The sequence below is a fragment of the Schistocerca cancellata genome, chromosome 1 (genome assembly GCF_023864275.1).
Source record: "Schistocerca cancellata isolate TAMUIC-IGC-003103 chromosome 1, iqSchCanc2.1, whole genome shotgun sequence".
Taxonomy (NCBI): domain Eukaryota; kingdom Metazoa; phylum Arthropoda; class Insecta; order Orthoptera; family Acrididae; genus Schistocerca; species Schistocerca cancellata.
In genome coordinates, this window is record NC_064626.1 from 333398068 (window position 1) to 333419451 (window position 21384).

General features: G+C 38.9%; 1 protein-coding gene across 1 annotated transcript in view; it reads right to left on the bottom strand.

The window, feature by feature from the left end:
• Window positions 1–21384, bottom strand: part of LOC126173379 (esterase FE4-like) — a 124298-nt gene that overhangs the window by 61449 nt on the left and 41465 nt on the right. The window contains exons 4-7 of the mRNA XM_049920952.1: window positions 17536–17686; window positions 8224–8409; window positions 7847–8049; window positions 7412–7577 (exon numbers count right to left, since the gene is read on the bottom strand). Coding sequence (XP_049776909.1) covers window positions 7412–7577; window positions 7847–8049; window positions 8224–8409; window positions 17536–17686 — 706 coding nt within the window. The remainder of the gene's footprint in view (window positions 1–7411; window positions 7578–7846; window positions 8050–8223; window positions 8410–17535; window positions 17687–21384) is intronic.

Below are 21384 nucleotides of genomic sequence, written 5' to 3' on the forward strand. Positions count from 1 at the left end.
GTGTAATTAAATTCCCTAAGTGCAATAAACAATTGCAAATTTGAGCATTACCTCCTTCACCATATGTTGTGTTGACCATGAGTTTTTTATTTGTGTACATACAAGAAGAAGCTGTTCAGACACTTCTGCTTATAAATTCTACAAAATTATGAGACAGAATTTTTGTCCAGTACTTAGCTTTCGAAGGAAAAATTTTTGTACTGCTAATAAATACAAAAATATGTAAATGTATACAAAACTATCCTAGATTTTGCAAGTATTAGCTCCTTTATTAGGGACAAAACAGAGAAAAGCTTGGAAAGGCTAAAAAGAAATGGCAAATCACTGAAACTACAGGATGAGAAGGGCTTGCCTGTTGTGAGGACAAGAGAAGATGAAGGTAGTTTTGTGTACTTTTATACACTGCTGACCATTAAAATTGAGTCACCAGCAAAGATGTAAAATAATGAAAATTTGCTTATTGTGAATACAGTGCACACAAAAGAATACATTACTAAATTTGTTAAAAAAAATGGGGTGTACATGGTGTGAAATTAGTATACAGATACCTGTGCCACTAAAAATTACTCTAACACAGCTGGGCACTGAGTCGATCAGAGTTTGGATGACAGACACAGGCCCATCATTCCACGCTACTTGAGGTAGTCATTTAGTAGGTGTGACAACCTCTCAGTACCCCACTAACAAATGTTTTCACTGGGTGAGAAATCTGGAGAGTGCACTGGCCGTGGCAACAGTCAAACACCCTTTGTACTGAGGCATGTTAGGACAGTGTGAGAAGCATTCATCTTATGCATTTTGTTCAAAGACAGCATAATGGAGGCCTTGCAGACAGGGCACAGCTACCTTTCTTAACACTTTGTAAATGTGACAGCTGCTGTCAAAATTACTAGTAATGTAAAGCAAAGGTGATCACTGTGTACCTAACAGCAAACTATACCATCACACCAGGCACTGGGCCTGTGTGACAATGACAAATCAATCTGGCTGTGTTCATTCTCTCTGGATTTTCCACACACTGATATGTCCATTATGATACTTCTAAGCAGAACCATGACTTATGTGAAAAAATATGTGGTGCCATTCCTATGCTCAATGTTACACCACTAATGACACACCTCTCTCTGCTACTGCATCAAGGTAAGCCACAACATTGGCCACCATGCCAACAGTCCTTAGTACTACAGACACTGCCACACTGCCCATGTTGATCCTTCTCTTTGTACAAGGAAGCCCATTTCCTGACACAAAGTATGTGACATGGTAGCAGTGTGAACAATATATCTTTCTTCTTGGGTACTAGTCACATGGAGTTGTTGAGATCATTCGGAGCATTGATTATGGTCTTTGTGAATCCATTGATTCCAACTCACACAACAGTCATGTAAACTCAACCAAAATGAGCAGTGATATCATGGAATGATAAATGGCAAACTCGATAAGTCACATTCCTTTTGTTGTTGAATTCTGACATCTGTTGACAGATGTCCCTATTTCTTACATGAGATAAAAAATACTCTTCTTATCATCAACATCCCAATGCAATTTCAGAATGAGAAATTCACTAAATAATATTTCCTTGTACACAGAAGGTGCATACTATTATTGCTTCCTACTTTGTGCAGTTGCACTGATGTGCTAATCAGTTGCATATCCAAACACGTAGTACAATTCATGCCAATTTGAAGTTGTTGGATTTCATGGTGCAGCAGTTTTAATAGCCAGCATTATACTCACAAAAGGCAATGAAATGCTAGCTTATACATGGTGATTTTGCAAAATGGGGAGAAACTCCATGAAACAGTCCCTGAGAGTATAAAGAGCAAAAAAAGGTCATAGGACACATGGCCAAAAATGTATCGTGTCTTTGGTACATGGTATTTGTTAATTCATCATGCCTGTACAATACAATGCAGTATGTGACATACTGTGATGACACCACCATTAGACAATGTGTATTACTCAACATAGGTAGCTTCCCATTTGTAGGATCTAAACTGAGCATCTGTTCAACAATGTATTCAACAATAAAGTAACTTCTTTAAATGAATCATATAAACAGAAAATTATTTAATTTGCACAGGGACAGATGAGTTGACCAATACTTTCTTCAGGAGGTACATGTCTGAGTAGAGACAACAGACACATAAAAATAGATAACAATGCTTACAGCTGAACATTCTGCTTATGCAGTTTCCCCCAACATCTCTCACTGATAATATAAAATTTGTGGGTGTGTCATATGTTGTGTATTTCAAATGTTAATGAGGACTATGAAAAATATAATGCTTACTTTATCATCATCTGCTTTCTATAAATTTTAGTAGTAGTATACTTATTCAGAAAATAATTGTTCCTAATTCAGTATGTATCTCAATGATTAAAAGTTTAATACTGAGAATTTTTGTAAGCCTGTGAGTTTTCAAATAATGTATTTAACAGGAAATCAATGACTGTTAGCTACAGTTGTGCATCCTACAAATTTTGGTAACTAAATATTATTTAGAAAATTGTTTTCCCTTAATTGTAGTTCTAAGAATGCAATATCTTTTGGTAGTTCCCATTCACTGAAAGGTTCATCATATATTTCAGGGTATGAAGGAAAAAGGATAGGTCTTCAAGTTGTGTTTTATACATTTTATTGGTAGCCAGATAAAAAGAGGATGCTGAAGCTGTTGCAACATGGGTCATGAAGTGTTCAGTAAGAACCATCATATCTATAGAAACAACACCATTAAGGAGCAGCCCCAGAATAGTTGTTGATGTTTCATGGACCAGTAGATTATGGAGCTTGGGCTGCACCTGGGATGATGAGGCATACATTCTCAAGGAGGACACATAGCACTCTCAGTATTTCTTCTTGCCTCATCTAATCAGGTACCAAACTTTTGCACAGAGTCAATTAAAAGTGATGAGGGTGGTCAGTGAAACATGTCACTTGAGATGTTCCAGAACTCAATAATGGTCCTGAATGTCTGTTGCAATACCTTTGGTCCACCATTACCCTGGCTGCAAGTAAAGGGGGCTTGTAGAAAGGGGACTAATAGTTCTAGAGGTGTGGTGTCCACAATGGAAATGTACCCGACACTGTCACTTACTGTCATTGATTCAGTGCAACAGAGAGGGAATGAAAGTGACTGTGGTCTTCTTCTTCTTTTTAAGTAGGAAAGGGCACCATTATTGAGGAGGCACCGATCAAAATTGGAAAGAAGTTTGTCAACCAGGATGCTCCTACCACGTGATGTGGTATTCTCCTACTGTGGTGGTGTACATTTGAAATCTGTTAGTAGGAGAAAAGGGGAGGGTGGTGGGGGATATATCAGATTAAGGCAGCATTCTCAAGGTTTGTAAGTGCCCTGCCTGGGAATAGCACAAATGGTGATCACTGGGGTGATTAAACTTACACTGTTATTGTTTCCATTGTGATATGGAGGGAACTCTACTCACTGATGATATCTGTGCAAATTAGTATACAGAGGGTATGTGGAGGGCCACATACCCTCTTTGAGCCAGTGTAGATCTGACAGCAGTCACAGTAACCTCAAAAAGTTGGAGAATTGTCATAAGTGAAACATGTTTATTGAAGAGAAAAACAGGTCACAGAATGGGAAGACATCAATTGTTGCAATTCTGGAAGGTGACAGTAATATCTATTGCAGTTGCATTGAATTATCTGCTTAATGCTGTACAGGTTAGGCATGAAGGGGCCAAGGAGGCAGGTCACACACCAGGGGTCACTGTTTGTCACTGGTGGGAATGGAACAACATTGACAAACATAAATTCTGCGTCCGATGTGTGGAGTCACTATGATAGCCTTCTCCTAAGATTTCATCTTCTTTTCTTTAGCTACTTTAGAGAGTTGAGATCCTTGTGAGGGCTTTTCCACTACTTCTCAGCTTGGGTGAAAAGGTAACTGGCCAGATATCAATAATGTGTTCTCTGCATAGTCAGGAAGATACCACCATACAGCTACCTGATACCCTACACACAGACTGGCTACTGTGCTATGTATTGGGCAATATTCCCAACATGGAAAGCACTTCTGTAATACATTTTGAAAAGACTGAGGTCACACTCTGATGTGGACACCATACATGAGTTGACCAAAAACAGTGGTGTAAAATAAATAAACTAAGTGAGAAAAAAAAACATAACAAATGTTCTACAAAAAGATTAGTTTGCCAACAGGGAAACTATCCTACAGGCCATGTCTGAGAAAAACTACAGTTGGAAAGTAAGACTGCAGCACAGAAAAGAAAGAAGGGCCTCATGCTCACTGCCTATGTACAAAAAAAGAGATGTGAGCCCTCTGTGATGATTTATGTTTTTCTTATTTCTAAAGTTATGTACAGTATTACATGTAACTCTTTTTATACCATATGGTCTTTATGTGAACATAATGTAAAATATGTAGAATGCCTGGTTAGATGTAGAAGAGACCTTACGGCCCTAAATTTGTGAGGGTAAATAAACCAATCAGTAAAATAAAATCCCCTCCCTCTGTCATGTGGCGGCTCTGCTGCTGGGCGTAAGACTTTCTTGCACAATGCCATTTAGGCGACTTGCATACCAGTGGTCATGTAAAAATAATGAGAACAACACAACACCCAGTCCTCAAACTGAGAAAAACTCTGACCTGACTGGGAATCAATCCCAGGCCTGTTCACTTAGCAGTCTGCTGCACTAAGCCTGCAGCTATCAAGGTGGACTTCATAGAATAAAATAATGTGCTAATAAATGGTCACAGAGACTGAATTGTAGGTATAGCATGTAACAGACTTCATTTAATTTGTAGGATTCTCAGAAAGTGCAGAGAGATTGCTTAAAAACACTCATGGGATCCGTTTTAGATTATTGCTCATATCTGTGAATCTAACGACAGATATTTAATTTATACAAAGAGGGAGGCATGAATCATGACAGGTTTGTTTGATTAATGGAAGGGCATTACACAGACACTGATAAACCTGAACTAGCAGTCTCTTGAAGATGTAAGTCAGCTACCTTGCAAACGCCTAACTACAAAATTGCAAGAACAAGAATTAAGTGAGGAATCTAAGAATGTACTACAGCCCACTCCATGTCGATCCTACAGGCACTGAAAAAATAAAATTGGAATAATTACAATATGCACAGGGGCAGTTAAGCAGCCAAGTGAACAGGCCTGGGATCGATTGTCAGTCAGGTCAGAGTTTTTCTCTGTTTGGGGACTGGGTGTTGTGTTGTCCTCATCATTGTTATCCAAAATTCATGAAAAAGTAATGTATTGTAGAGTAGCTTCACACCTTTGAAAAAATAAAGTTTTAACAAAATGTCAGTTTGGTTTCAAGAAGGGTTTTTTAATGGAAAATGCTATGTATACTTTCACGAATAAAATATTAAATGCTCTGGGCAACCGGAAGTCACCTGTTGGGATTTTTTGTGATCTATCAAAGGCTTTTGATTGTGTAAATCATGGAATACTTCTCGATAAGCTCAAGTACTGTGGTATGAATGGCACAGTGCTCAAATGGTTTACATCATACCTAACTGGAAGAGTGCAGAAAGTTGAAATAAACAGTTCACATAATACGCAAAAACTGGTGATTTCTCAAACTGGGGAACAATCAAGGATGGGGTGCCAAACGGTTCGGTCTTGGGTCCTCTGCTGTTCTTAATATATATTAATGACTTGCTATTCTATATTCATGAAGATGCAAAGCTGGTACTTTTTGCCGATGACACAAGTATAGCTATCACACCCAACAGACAAGAATTAACTGGTGAAATTGTAAATGATGTTTTTCAGAAAATCATTAAGTGGTTCTCTGCAAATGGGCTCTCATTAAACTTTGACAAAACACAGTATATACAGTTCCACACAGTAAATGGAATGACTCCATTAATAAATATAGACTTCGATCAGAAATCGGTAGCTAAGGTAGAATATTCAAAATTTCTAGGTGTATACATTGATGAGGGGTTGAACTGGAAAAAACACACTGAGGATCTGGTGAAACGTTTGAGTTCAGCTACTTATGCTATTAGGGTCATTGCAAATTTTGGCGATATACATCTGAGTAAATTAGATTACCATGCCTATTTTCATCCTCTGCTTTTGTATGGCATCATATTCTGAGGTAACTCATCATTGAGTAAAAGAGTGTTCATTGCACAAAAGTGTGTAATCAGAATAATTGCTGGAGCTCATCCAAGATCATCCTGCAGACACTTATTTAAAGAGCTAGAAATCTTCACTGTAGCCTCACAATATATATATTCACTTATGCAATTTGTTATTAACAATCCGAACGAATTCAAAAGTAATTCCAGTGTACATGGCTACAACACTAGGACAAAGGATGATCTTCACTACACAAGGTTAAATCTAACTTTGGCTCAGAAGGGGGTAAATTATGCTGCCACAAAAGTCTTTGGTCACTTACCTAATAGCATCAAAAGTCTGACAGATAGCCATATAGCATTTAAAAGGAAATTAAAAGAATTTCTTAATGGCAACTCCTTCTACTCATTAGATGAAATTTTGGATGTCTAATGTAATATCTTGTATAGACACCTTTTATTAACCTGACATGTTCCACATCATTACGAAGTGTCGTATTCATGATCTATGGAACAAGTACTAATCTAATCTAATCTCCTGTGTGCCTCAAACATGGGAAGAAACCTTACTGTATGTTCAGTGGAAAGTACTCTCACTGCCATCCATGTCACAGACGTTTGAAGAGTATGAACATAGTTGAAGCTTCAGAATCAAGTCTAAGAGGTTCCCAGCTTGTGTAAAAGCAAACAAAGGCAAATATGAAGAAAAAATAGCTGAAAGAGAGAAGCAGAGTAAAAGTAGTATATCAGTAATCCACATATCAGGTTTCAGTCAGAGATGATAGTAGGATGGGTTAGGAGGAGAAGTAAAAAGTTTATAAAAGGAGAAAAAGGCGTTGGCAAGGGGAAAGAATAATACAAACATGTATAATAAACAGAGAAAAAGAATATGAGTGCTGCAACAGCTGAATGTTCAGCACTGCTGCCTTTGATAATGAGGACTCAGATACTGTTCGCAGTACATCATTGGATTTTTTTCTGAGGTGGGTAGGAAGATCTGGTAAGAGGTCCACTCAGTCCTTGTGAGGCCAAGTGAGGAGATGTTTGAATAAGATGCAGCAGCATCAACAGGAGTCATCTGTCGGCAATAGTGGCTGTAGGGATTGGCAGTATGCTGATGATCACACATCACATGATCATAGATAATTCGTTATACTGTCTCGTAGGCAGCAGTTGACCAGTCAGAATAGGACAATGGCCTAACCCATGAGTGGTGTATACACTATAAAAAAGAGGAAAAAGAGTTTTGGTTGAGGGAGATAAATATTATTTATAGTTGATAAATAATTTTTAGTGCTTATTGCTTACGTGCAACATAAAACAAGCACTCGGCAGATGTTCCACCAGTCATGTAAGGAACATCATTATATAAACCCTGAGACAGAAGCTCTGTTGGTTCTGCTGTTAGGAACGCTCCATCATGCTGTGGTTCAACACTGGGCACAAACACCATTTGAAAGAGACCCATGATATCCTGTTTGGAAACAGTAATTCATTCTTAAATTTCATATTTTCATAATTGAAAATGATGATAAATGGTTAATTAAGGAAATTAATTTATAGACTCTTGCCATATGCAAAATTCTGCATGACCACAAACATTGTTTTGATAGTTCCTTAACCATGGTCTCTCTGAGTGCAATTTATTGTATAAGATTAATTTTAATGAGCAGGAATTATGACTGTATAGTCCAGTATACTAATCAATGTCACTTAAGCTAGAGAAAGAAAGTAGAAACTTACCTCCATAGGCAGAGCAGCATATGGATTTGAAACAAGTTGGTAAGCGTCCACAGTCAACAAGAATTGCACTATTTCTGTAGTGTTGTTTGAACCAGAATAACCAAAACTTTGGGCTAGTCGATATGCTCTATCTCTTGTGTTTCTAGCAAATGCCCAAGGGTTGAGTGCAGCCCCACTTTCAGCTATTGCCTTGTGAAACAAACCTGGTAAGAAATGTCAGATGTGTTCACAAGTAAATAGACTTTTCTCATATTTTACATATATCTCTGCACACCACTAATATTACCAGGAAGCATTCTAACAGTAGATAATTCTGGATGAATAATTGAGCTACAGGTATTAAGGACATGTCAATACGTCTATCCACTATTTGATACCTTTTGCTAAGGGTGAGAGCACAAGGTAATGGACAGAAGCACCACCAGCACTTTGTCCAAATATGGTGACACTATTAGGATCTCCTCCAAACACAGCAATGTTCTGTTGTACCCAACGTAAAGCTTGCACTTGATCCTTCATTCCCATGTTGCCTGGTACTACAAGATCTTCTGTACTCAAGAAACCTGTAACATATGAAGAAACAGGTGGCAGTATTTAGGCAAGATATGAATACTTCACATATAAGTCCTACCTAGTTCAAAGATCAGGTAATAGTTCCACAGTCCTGGCATACTACATTCTATGTAGAATAATGTTTTGTATTCACACTCAGAAATATGAGTTTTTTAAGCAACACTCATCAGCAAGAAGGCATAGTAACAATTGTCTGTTATGTCATGGTGTAAAATGTGTCAGATCTACACACTCAGGGAAGTATTTGCTGATTGGTATACAGTTTCCACAAAGAATGGAAAACTTCATTGTATGTTGTTTGTTTTTCCATCAGGTGACCTTAGTAGCTTTTTCCTTCTCCTACTGATTCTTTCCTGTACCTAATGTTATATCCTCACTTGTTTTGTCCCACATGTTAAGAATTAGAGATACATTACTTTTCTGTGTTTGTTTCTATCAAGTTATCTAAATGCTACAGCAGTTTGTAATTAGACAGATGAGGCAATTTTTATGAATTTCCATTCATGAATTTAATTTATAATCTGAATTTACATTTAAGAAAGTACTTGTTTCTTACTTCATGGGCTCACTTTAAAATGTAGTTTGTGTTTGTCTGTCATTGTGATGAAACCATGGTCTAGCAGTAGTGTCTCTTACCAATAACCTAAACATCCTTCGTCATGGGTTTGAACCCATTGAATACGAATCATCAGCATCAGTGACTGAAGACTCCTAGTATAAGGAGTCACCCTCATTCTGCAATGGCCTTGTCAAAGAGGCAGAGTCACAGACAGAGTTTCAGAACAACCACATGCCTTTGGGGTGGAATATTGTCCCTTGAAAACAGACGAATCTGCAATGATTAAGAAGGTATTGGAAACTACTGCATTAGAAACATACAGTGTATATTTTTGGGGGGTTGGTGATGAAGGAGATTTCCACACTGAGCTTTGCTGTCTACTTTTAGGATCAAATTAATGTGGCCAAGTTTCATTAGCAGTGATTACATCTGAAAGAAACTCTGCATCTTCCCATAATATCAACTTTAACTGCATGTCCTTTCATTCGGAAATCAACCGTCTTGAAACTCATTGTGCACAAACACGTGTCATGGGTAATTTTTCTGTCACCAACATGTCTGTGGCACCCAATGAAATGTTCAGTATTTCAGAAAGTGACCTTAAGGTAATTCATCAATCCTCTCTCACAATGACAGCAGCAGTGTTGATGTTTTCCCCCGTAAGATCAGTAACTGGAGTGCCAGGTCCACCTTCCTTTGAAACTGATTGTCTCCCCTCTTTAAACATTTTAAACCACCTTTGAGCTGTGCTGAAGGGAAGAACAGACTCTCCATAGGCCCCCTGTAACACTGTATAGGCCTCAGCTGAAGATTTGTTGAGATAAAATCAGAATTTCAAAGCCACATATTGTTCCTTGCACCGGAAGGTGATACTGAACATGCCTGACCTTACCTGCCTCTCGCAGGTGGGAACCAGGAGTCCCAACAATAAAAATACTGTGGCGTGTTTGTTGCAGTTTAAGCTAACAGAATATCACACGATTAAATTTTAGCATTAGAAATTAGGACCATGAAAAAATTATGATCATTCTTTATTGAACAGCCCTCATACTAATAGTGAATACACTGCCCAAAACTCATAAAAGGATGAAGTTTACTTGGAAAAGCCTGCAGAAATGCAAATATTCCAGCTGAATTACATCATTGCTAGACAGAAATTCTTAAATCAGGTACTGGATTGTAAGGCATACCCAGGAGCAGATATAGACTTGGATCACAATTTAATAGTGATGAAGAGTAGGCTCAGGTAAAAGACAATCATCTGGAACAGTCTATGTGTAAAGAAGTGGGATATTGATTCCAACAGGCCCTGGAACATTGTTCAGTTTTGATGATTTCATTTGGTTCTCAATGCTACTAAAGGTAATATCTGTGTCAACAATACAGGAAAAACAGATTGCTACTTACCGTCAAGAAGATACATCAAGTTGCAGACAGGCATGATTAAAAGACACTCACATAAAGTTTCTGGGCACAGCCTTCATCAGTACAGAGAGACACATACACAACATTCACACACATACACACCTCATGCACACATGACCACCAACTCGAGCACCTCAGGCCAGAATACAGTGTCACATGGAATGCAAGCAGCAATCTAGATTTGGTGAGGAAGGGGAAGGGATAGCAATACACAGATCAGAAGAGAGATGAATGTTGTCTGGTGAAGTGTACAGGGACAAGATAGGCAACAGATGGAGCATGAGGAGGTTGTAGGCAGGAATGTGGGGAAAAAAGGAAAAGAATGGGGAAAGACAGGTGGATGTGTTGGCGGAGGGCTGCAGATAAGCAGGGTGGGAGATGAGAATGAGGAGGAGATGATAGGACAGAGGGGGTGGATGTTGCTGTGTGGAGTGTGTGTGGACAGTATCTCAGGCAGGATGTTCCTCAGTTCAGGCCACAATGATAGGTAATCAAAGCCCTGGTGAAGGATGTGGTTCAGTTGTTCCAGTCTGGGTTGGTACAGGGTGAGAAAGGGGACACTCCTTTCTGGCTGGTTTTTAGGAGTGGTGGGAGGATTGGGGTTGTGAGGGGAAATGGCAAGGGAACTGTTTGTTGACTAGATCTGGGGGAAAGTGCCAGTCTGTGAAGGCCTTGGTGAGACCTTCAGCATAATGCACAGGAGAGTTTTTGTCATTGCAGATACTCCGTCCCTGAATAGAAGATGGGAGTGTGGGGTGTCATAGGGGTGAGGAAGGAAATGGATTCAGGAGAGATGTTCTGGGAAAGGCCTAAGGCTTTAAACAGGGATTTTTGGACTTCTGTGATGGGATCACTGGGGCAGATTTTATGGCTGGAGGAGTCAGATAATTGGTGGAGGCCTTTTGCCAGGTAGCCAATCCAATACAGCGCATCTGCAGTGACAAAAACGCCATTGTGCAGTATGTTGAGGGTCTCACTGAGACCTTCACAGACAGGCACTATCCCCAGACCTAGTCCAAAAACAGATCTCCCATGCCATTTCCCCTCACAACCCCAATCCTCACATCACTCCCAAGAACTAGCCATGAAGGAGTGTGCCCTTCATCACCCAGTACCAACTCAGACTGGAACAACTGAACCACTTTCTTTGCCAGGGCTTTGATTACCTAACATCATGCCCTGAAATGAGGGACATCCTACCCAAGGTACTTCTCTTCTCTTCTAAACTGGTGTTGTGTTGCCCACCCAAACTCCACAACATCCTAGTCCATCCCTATGCTACTCCCAATCCCAATCCCTTGCCACAAGGATCGTATTTTTGTGGAAGACCCAGGTGCAAAATCTGCCCAATCCACCCACCCAGCACTTCTTATTCCAGTCCTGTCACAAGTTTATCTTTCCGCATCAGGGGCAGGGCCACTTGTGAAAGCTCCCATGTCATGTACTAACTCTGGTGCAATCATTGCACAGCTTTGACTACCAACCAGCTATCCACCAGGATGAATGGCCACAGCCAAACTGTGGCCAAAACAAAATAGACCACCATCTGGAACAACATGCAGCAGAACATAACACATTTGATTTCAATGGCTGCTTCACTACCTGAGCCATCTGGATCCTCACCACCACCAGCTTTCCTGAACTGCAGAGATGGAACTTATTCTTACAATACATTCTCTGCTCCTGTAATTATCCCATTCTCAACCTACAGTAACATACTGTCACCACACCCTCCACCCAACAGTCCCCCCCTCCCCCCCCATTCCCCCCCCCCTCCCCGTCCTATCATTTCCTCCCCATTCTCATCTCCCACCTTGCTTACGTGCAGCCCTCAGTCAATGTATCCACCCATTTTTCCCCACTCCTTTCCTTTTCTGTTCCTTTTTCCCAGTCTCCCTGCCCCACAACCTCCTGATGCTGTGTCTGTTGGCATTCTAGTCCCTGCACACTTCACCAGACAGCATACATCCCTCGCCCCACCCGTACATTATGATTCCTTCCCCTTCCCCTTCCCCTTCCCCTTCCCCTTCCCCTTCCCCTTCCCCTTCCCCTTCCCCTTCCCCTTCCCCTTCCCCTTCCCCTTCCCCTTCCCCTTCCCCTTCCCCTTCCCCTTCCCCTTCCCCTTGAGATTGCTGCTTGCATCCTATGTGATACTGCATTCCAGCTTTAGATGCTGGAGTTGGCAGTCATGTGTGTCATTCATCTCTGCAGTGGTATGAGAATTAAATTCAGACAATAATCTTGTGTTTTCTTAGTAAAGGAACATTTGAAAATGGAGTTCATCATTGCTGACTTTGCTACGCTCAGTTTCAATTCTTGTCTCATCCACAAGTGTCTGGACACTAACCTCGGTGCCACTGACAGCCTTTATTTATGACCATGATTTCTTCAGGTTTTGTGAAAGATCTTTTAATAACATTCTGCTATGTTTGTCACTGAAGGCTTCAAATTTTGCCTGTTGACTGAGAAACACATTGCATGAAGAACTTTTCTGTCAAAACCCCTATTCTTTGTTTTACACCTACTGTGCAGTAGCCTCTGTGCCTCTGGAAGTTTCTTCATAGTCACTATATACCAAGGTGGATCCCTTCCATCATGAACATATCTGTCGAGTACATGGTCAGTTATTCTTTTATACTTGAGCTCCTGTCTTGAGTTAAAGTTCCAAGTTTCTCATTGAGATAGGACACCACTGCTTCTTTATCTGTTTTGTTGTCTGCCCCCAGTAGCTGAGTGGTCAGCATGACAGACTGTCAATTCTCAGGGCCCGGGTTCGATTCTCGGCTGGGTCGGAGATTTTCTCCACTCAGGGACTGGGTGTTGTGTTGTCATCATCATCATTTCATCCCCATCAATGCGCAAGTTGCCAAAGTGGCGTCAAATTGAAAGACTTGCACCAGGCAAGCGGTCTACCCGACGGCAGGCCCTCGTCACACGCCATTATTATTATCTGTTTTATTGAACCTATAAATCTTTCTGCTTACTTAAGTTACCCTTTGTATTTTGGTAATCACAGTAACTACAACTGCCTCATGGTTATTAATACTAGTTTCAATTTGTATTCCTCAAAGGGGTCAGATCTATTTATTGCCTTTACATGAAACATATGAGTGGGATTTCAACTACCTGTTTTAGGTAGCTTTCATAAAGGGCATTTAGTGATGTTTTGCTGGATATCTCATCTTGCACACCACTATCAAAACCATATTGATCCCACTTGATTGCTTTATGATTAAATTCTCATCCTGTAATTACAGTATGGCGGAGGGACTTATGCACAGGGTGATAATAATTAAACTTCCAAAATGCTGTAGAAATAACACCACTGGTCAGAATGACATCAAACTGCAATGGAATATTATTGTAGTAGGGGGAAAATGTATGGCAGAAGAAAAAAATGGTATGAAAATTGATTAATAGATGGCGCTGTATGTGTCAGAATACACAAATTAAAACCCCTGTCACGCACATGACCCATTGAAGTTGGTATAAATACCTAGGGTACACAGCTTTTCCTTCTTTCGCATCGGTGACATTCACCATGACTGCCTCAATGTAGGATCATACTCTGCTTGTAAAGCTGTATCACAAGAATAATTACTGTGCACATTCGCTCTGCTGAAGTTCTGTATACTGAAAGGTTTGAAAAAGGTAATGGTCCGATGACTGCTGTGGATCTGGAGAAAATGATTCAGAAATTCGAAAAACATGGATTTTTTTTAATGTGCAATCTGGTAGATGGAGTAAAAAAATTCATTTGATGTCAGTGGAAGCAGTAGCCACAGCAATGCAGGGGGAGACGAGTGGTAGTGTGCAAATGTGTAGTGAGTGCCCGAGCATTGGACATACCCATCAGCACGGTCCATCAAATCCAACAAAACTTCCTTCTTTGCACCAGACATCATGCAGTTGGCAGCAATAATCAGAATACTGACTCAAGCAGTGTATTAAGCTATCTGTTCTAAAGGTCCACTCAAAATATTAATCCCATTATTAACTTATTGGAACTTCTTGCTTGAATATAAATATTTTAATAACAATGTGTATCAAGTAAGTTAAATTAAATTATTTAATTGTATTTGCAGCAATGCAAGAAAACTGCTGGTAATTTTGGTGATCCACAGAGTGGGAAATTTCTAAATACCATTGATCTTATATCACACTACAGTTTCCCCCTTTGTCTGCATATTGAACACCACAAGAAAGGGCAGATTAGCTATTTTTCCAAACATATACAAGATGAGTCCTTTGACAACATAAGACAAGACATAATTAAAGATATTTCGGATGCTACATAATTTTCATTGATGTTTGACTGCATTCCAGATACCAGCCACAATGAGCAGATGACTCCAGTAGTTTGCTATGTCAAGATAAAAGAGGCTGTGGAAAGTTTTGCTGATTTTTTTAGTTACAGACAAAACAGACGAAGGTCTTAGTCAAAAACTACTGAAAAAAATAGAACAAGATGGGTTGATCAATATATACTGCAGAGGTCATTCATATGACAATGGGACAAACATGGCTGGAAAGTACAAAGGGGTCCAGTCAAGAATACTTGAGAAGAATAACCTGGCCTTTTTTGTACCATGTGCTGCTCACTCTTTAAATTAAGTAGGAGCACATGCAGCTGACACATCTGCTGAAGCCAAACGTTTTTGGAACTGTCCACCGCTTGTATCTATTCTTTCTGGGTTGCACATCAAGATGGGAAATCTTACAAAAACATGTACCCACAACAGTAAAACCCCAGGTCTGGGGAGGTCTGCAAGAGTAGAGGTAGTTGAAGCAGTTTATAAGCATTTTCATAAAGTTGTAAAGGCTCTGGAAGAAATTGAAGCTTATAAATTCTCAGCACCAGAAACAAAACAGAAAAAAAAATTCCAGAAAACTCAAATTCATTGCCTTAACTTGTTTCTGGTGTGCAATATTGAAAAAAAAGATCATGTTAGTCAGTTTCTGCAAAGAGAAGACCTTACAATGGTCAAAGCTGTTAGAAACATTCAAGGCCTTTTGAACTTCCTGAAAACTTCCAGAGACTCTTGTACCTCTGAAGCTACCTCTGGGGCAAAAGGGCTAGCAGAAGCTAATGAGGTGTCAATGGTATTATCAGAAAAAAGGATCAGAAGAAAAATGACCGATGAGCTTTGTGAGGATGAAGTATCCAACTATTCACAGGAAGATTTGTTCAGGATTGCCTCTTAGAAATAATTGACAGAGTGATAATGGAGCTGAGTACCCAGTTTACTGCACTGGAGAACACTAGTGCAAAATTTAGCTTTCTGTGTGGTGTCCAAATTCAAAAAAATTGAAGTGGAGGACTTAAAGGCCAAAGCAGCAGAACTGTTTGGTACCTATGCAGAAGATCTAAACAAGGAAGAATTTATTTTTGAAATTGTAAATTTCAAACTGCATGCCCTGGTAATAGAGAGAGACTTGCAAAATGCCACTGCATAATCCACATTAAGTTTGATTTATAAAAATAAATTGGTAGAGGGGTATCCCAACATTTCTATAGCCTTAAGAATATTCCTTACCATACCAGTCTCTGTTTCCTCTGGAGAAAGAAGTTTCAGCAAGCTGAAACTAATTAAAAATCATTTGAGGAGTGTGACTGCTCAACAAAGATTAACAAATCTCAGTATAATCTCCGTAGAGCACAAATGAGCTGCTTCCATGAACTATGATGATATTATAAACGTTTTTGCAGCCAAAAAAGCTCAGAAAGTGAAGTTTTAAATTGATTATTGTATGAGATTTGTGGTATATTCTTGTATATTTTAAAATTATTTATGTTTGTTTTCCTTGACCTTAATTCATTTAATAAAATAAGTTAATGTTGTCAGATACTGACCGTTATTTCAAAATATATTACCCAAATTACTTTTAAAAATTTTTGATTTTTATGAGTGGGGGTGAAAGAAGGGGCAGCAAATTTAAGCTTGACCCCCTTTGTAAAACTCCTAGATCCAGCCCTGGATTGACCACTATTAAATGATGCTTACAGTGCCATCTATTGCTATATTTTTTTAACTATTTATTTTTCTTCTGTCATACGTTTTTCCCCTTCTCTGATAACATTCTGTTGCAATTTAACATCATTCTGACCAGTGCTGTTATTTCTACAGTGATTTGAAAGTTTAACTTTAATTATAAACATCCTGTGCTAGTGAAGAGGTTTTCTCTAAAGTTGCTGGTTACTTCACAAGATGAATCTGCTGGTGAGTAGAAGGAGCCAAATATAATGTTGTGCTCATTCCTGATATTGAGTGTTTCCCAAACAATCTCACAAGCTTCTTCAATTTCCATCTCAGGGTCTTTGAGTTTTTTATTTATCATGACAAATAAACCATCTCCATTTCTCAGGGTGTCAGACTCCAATTTCATTGCAGGAGACCAGGGAAATGCACTCAGTCTACAAAGGGAACTGCCTATAAACCAATTATGTGTCTTGGCTTAGAATACTGCCATGGTCTTGAAGCAGCCATTCTTCCTACATTCCATACGCAGTTGGAACAGAAAGAAAGCATTATGTGTGGTACAATGCTAACTACCCTCTGTCAGGCACCCACAGTGGTTTACAGCACATTCATATAACTGTAAGAGTAAATTTTTGTGGACATGACTCTGGAAGCAATAGTAATGGAGGGACAACCATAATTACACACTATGTGATAATCAACTTTCTATTGAACTATCAATTTGTGAACACAATACATGCTTGTCAGACATATTGTCTTTCTGTTTTTACTTCTCTCTCTCTCTCTCTCTCTCTCTCTCTCTTTGTTTGTAAGCATTAGTCCACAAAAGATATTTGACAGTTAGTGTCTTCCTGATGTTGAAGCCATTTTATGGATAAATATTGGACAAACTAAAGCTGAAAGATGACAAAAAACTTCTAAAAACGTGTACATGAAATTCTCAATGATGCTATACGCTAAAAAGTAAATAATTGACCAACAGATCTGACAGAAAAATTCACTTTCACCATTATGTTAACTTAGGCCCCAGTAATGAATAAAGCAAATGTGCTTCCTGACCATACTAACAGATATTGAACACAAGGGTATACTCATAAATCAATTATCATTAAGTGCGACATAGACAAAATACCTGACTTTGGTTCACATACCTAATGGACCCAAGCGATAATTAATAGTCACAATAACAACTCCAGCTTCCACAAAGTAGTCGGGACCATACGTTATTCCTGCTCCATTTACAAAACCCCCTCCATGTATGAATACCATCACTGGTCTCAGGGTGGTTGTTTCAGCTGGTAACTGTAAAATCAGCGTTAAAATTTATATTACACTTTCTGAAGCCATATTTATAAAAAAAGTGTGAAGATAGGCAAACAAATGGCGTCATCAAAGTAAGACAATGACAGTGTAGTCAATTTTCCAATCATAGTTAGAAGTTAATCCTCAGGTAGGAGCACCTGCTGTTGTCACATGAGCAGGTGTGCATTGTAAAATTTACAGCATGGTCATTTGTCAGTAAAAACAAACTTGTGTTAGACAAACTATTGTATTTACTGGAGAAAGCAGTTCATATTTACTATCTTCAACATTTGTAATGAAAACTTTTGCTCTTTTAATTCTTTAAATAACAATTTAGCCAGTTTTTCAGACATATGTTCACTTTCGTAACACCTTTCACAGACAATTTGTTTGCAAAGTAATTATGGCACTGTTCAGAAAAATGAAAAAGTAGCCAACAGCCATATCCTTTCAGTTCTTAAAATGGACTATCAGGCACACATTTCAGCTACAATGTCAACTCCACCTTTTGTCGTGTTGTACTCAATTGTTTTCAGAGTTGTGTGTTTCTTCATCCACTGTCGCCATTTCATGCACAGCAGACAAAAGTGTGATAGCACAGTTTTTATAAGGAACATGTGACACATAAGTCTTATCCTACTGAAATCCAAACATCGCTCTTCCAGTTTCTTTTGTTTTGTTTGGGAGAAATTCTAGAAGAATTTCAAGTCTGTGCCATTGTACCAATGCAAATGATAGTCTTCTGCAGCAAATATTCAGAAAGGAGGTAGTTATTGTACCAACTGTCAGTTGTAAGGATCCTGTTAGAATTTTCTATAGGCACCACATATCTTTTCACTATGTTCTCAGGAGCATTAGATACCCGATATTGTCCTTTTGTTGCATGCCACAATAAACCTCCAGATTACTGCAATAAAATGTTTTTTCATCACACAGAGAAAACATTTTTTGTCCCATATTTAGCTTGTTGGCTAGGTATGTACTGAATCCATCTACAGTGGTCTCCAAAGGGGTGAAGCATTTTGTCTGTCATGGTGAATTCACCAGGCTGTAACAATATTGACAGCCAGCAGCAAAAAGTTCCAATACTGTACGAATTGCAATCAACTTATCAGTTTTTCTCCTGTCATTCCTCGTTCCCATATCAACAAACTGCATACAACTTAGAAAAAACAGAAACCTATTATTGTGACTCACTGCAGTCCTAAGCAGTAGTATTCCTGTTCTGTCTGCTGCCCAGAGTTTCAGTGCCTTAACATGAAGGCATTTTCTTCTTCTTAAAAAAAATCCTGAACACAGCCATTATTTTGTCACTTTATTACCTCTTTTACTTGAGAATTGATGTGTGTCTTGCTGTTTATTTATATAGGTATTTGTGTAGCTTATGATTTCAGCAATAAAATCAAGGTCAATTACTTTCAAAAAAGCACTAAACTTCACCAGTCATACCCATCATATTTCTCTTCGGATCTGGTGGCATTTGCACAATGTTTTTTCTGTTGGTTTTTGATGTTTTAGCACACTCACTTTTACACCAATGTGAAACTGTCTTTTCAATAAAGAATCCTCATATATCTGCTGTATCTTCTGGATCATTACCATCCCCACCTTCAAGTTCAGATTCACTGCCATGGTCCTATTCAGTGTTTTCATCACTCAAATCTACTTTACTTTTCTCCTAGACTGAAAAGTCTGGGTAGACTTTATCATCACCTTCTTTGAGCAGTTTATGAATTTCTTAGTCTGATACACCCTTTGAAATGGATAAAAAAATCAAAGAACTGGAATAAACAAATACAAAATACATTCAGATGTCAGTGTAACCAAAGTAACATTTAATGGGCATCTATAAAAACTAAAAAAAGAGCAAATATAATTAACTGTTTAGTACACTTTTCCTCTGGACAAAGCTCCCAACTGTCACACCAGCAGGTGCACGTTGTACTTTTTACAACATTCAACACATAGTTTCCTATAATTCAGAAAACAAACTGAGAAAGCTAACCAAATGAACTGAAGCCACTTTAACATTGTCGAGAAAACATCAACAATGGAATACATGGCAGAAATGGCACAATAGCTCAAGGTTAAGGCATCAATCAAGCATAAAAACTGCTGCTGTTGTACTTTTTACAACAGCGCACCCGTCAAGGGTTAAAGTTAGAAACCATGAAATACCTGGGATTATACTAGTTGATAATCTTATTGTAGACCCAGTTCACTGTATTAGAGAGCTAAATAAATTCATTGCAAATATAACAAATGATAATGTTGATGTAGCAGAATATCATTATACAGTAAATCACTTCGGATTTTACCTAGAGGCTAAGTATCTTACAGATTTTAAAGAAAGTTTTGATAAAGGATGTGCATAATGTTATACTATCGTTTACAAACAAGAACTCTGCTGGGTAGTATGGGATACTCACTAAAGTGTTTAAAACAGCATACGAAAAAATAGCACTTTCACTAACTCAAATAATCAACCAATCTTTTGAATAGGGACGCTTTTCTGATGGGTTGAAGTACGCAGAATCTATATATTTGTTCAAGAAAGGGTTAAGAGAAGGTGTGGGAAGCTACCATTCTATTTCTATTAATCCAGGACTGTCTGAAGTGCTGGAGAAAGCAGCTGCAATCGAGATTCAAAATTTTATTGAAGAAATATTATTATTCTAAGTAACCAAATTGGATTCCATTAAGGAAAGAAAAATTATGGGTGCAGTGAACCACTTTGGACAATGGATGGTCTCCGTCTTCAGGCCACAAGTGGCCCATCAGGACCATCTGACCATCATGTCATCCTTGGTCGAGGATGCGGATAGGAGGGGCATGTGGTCAGCACACCGCTCTCCCGGTCGTTATGATGGTTTTCTTTGACCGGAGCTGCTACTATTCGGTCGAGTAGCTCCTCAATTGGCATCACAAGGCTGAGTGCACCCCGACAAATGGCAACAGTGGATGGTGGCCTGGATGGTCACCCATCCAAGTGCTGGTCACACCCAACAGTGCTTAACTTCGGTGATCTGACAGGAACTGGTGTATCCACTGCGGCAAGGCCATTGCCAGTGAACCACTTTACTGACAAGTTAATCAAAGCATTAGATCAGAGGAATAAGATTGCAGGTATCTTCCACAATCTGCTAAAAGCCTCTGATTCAGTAAACCATGTCTTGCACATCTACAAATTAGGTAAATATGGGACTGAGGGCACTTCTTACATCATCCCTTCAGAACAGAAAATAAAGGGTAATTGTCACTTCAAATTATTATTCTAGTTGGAATAAAAAATCAAAAAATATACCTCATTATCCCGTTCTAAGGTCAAAGGTTTTCCTCTTCTAAGTAAAATTACTAATGCCTATTTATAAATTTCTGGAGATGTAGGAACAATCAATGCAATACTGGCCCTAAAGCTTATCTTAGAAGATAGGTTAAGAAAAGGTAAACCTACTTTTAAAGCATTTTTTGACTTAGAGAAAGCTTCTGACAATGTTGACTGGAATAATCTCTTTGAAATTCAGGAGGTAGCAGAGATAAAATACAGGGAGCAAAAGACTATTTACAACTTGTATAGAAACCAGACACCAGTTATTAGAGTTGAGGGGAATGAAAGGGAAGCAATGGTTCAGAAGGGAGTGTGACAGGGTTGTAGCCTGTCCTTGATGTTATTCAGTTTGTACATTGAACAAGCAGTA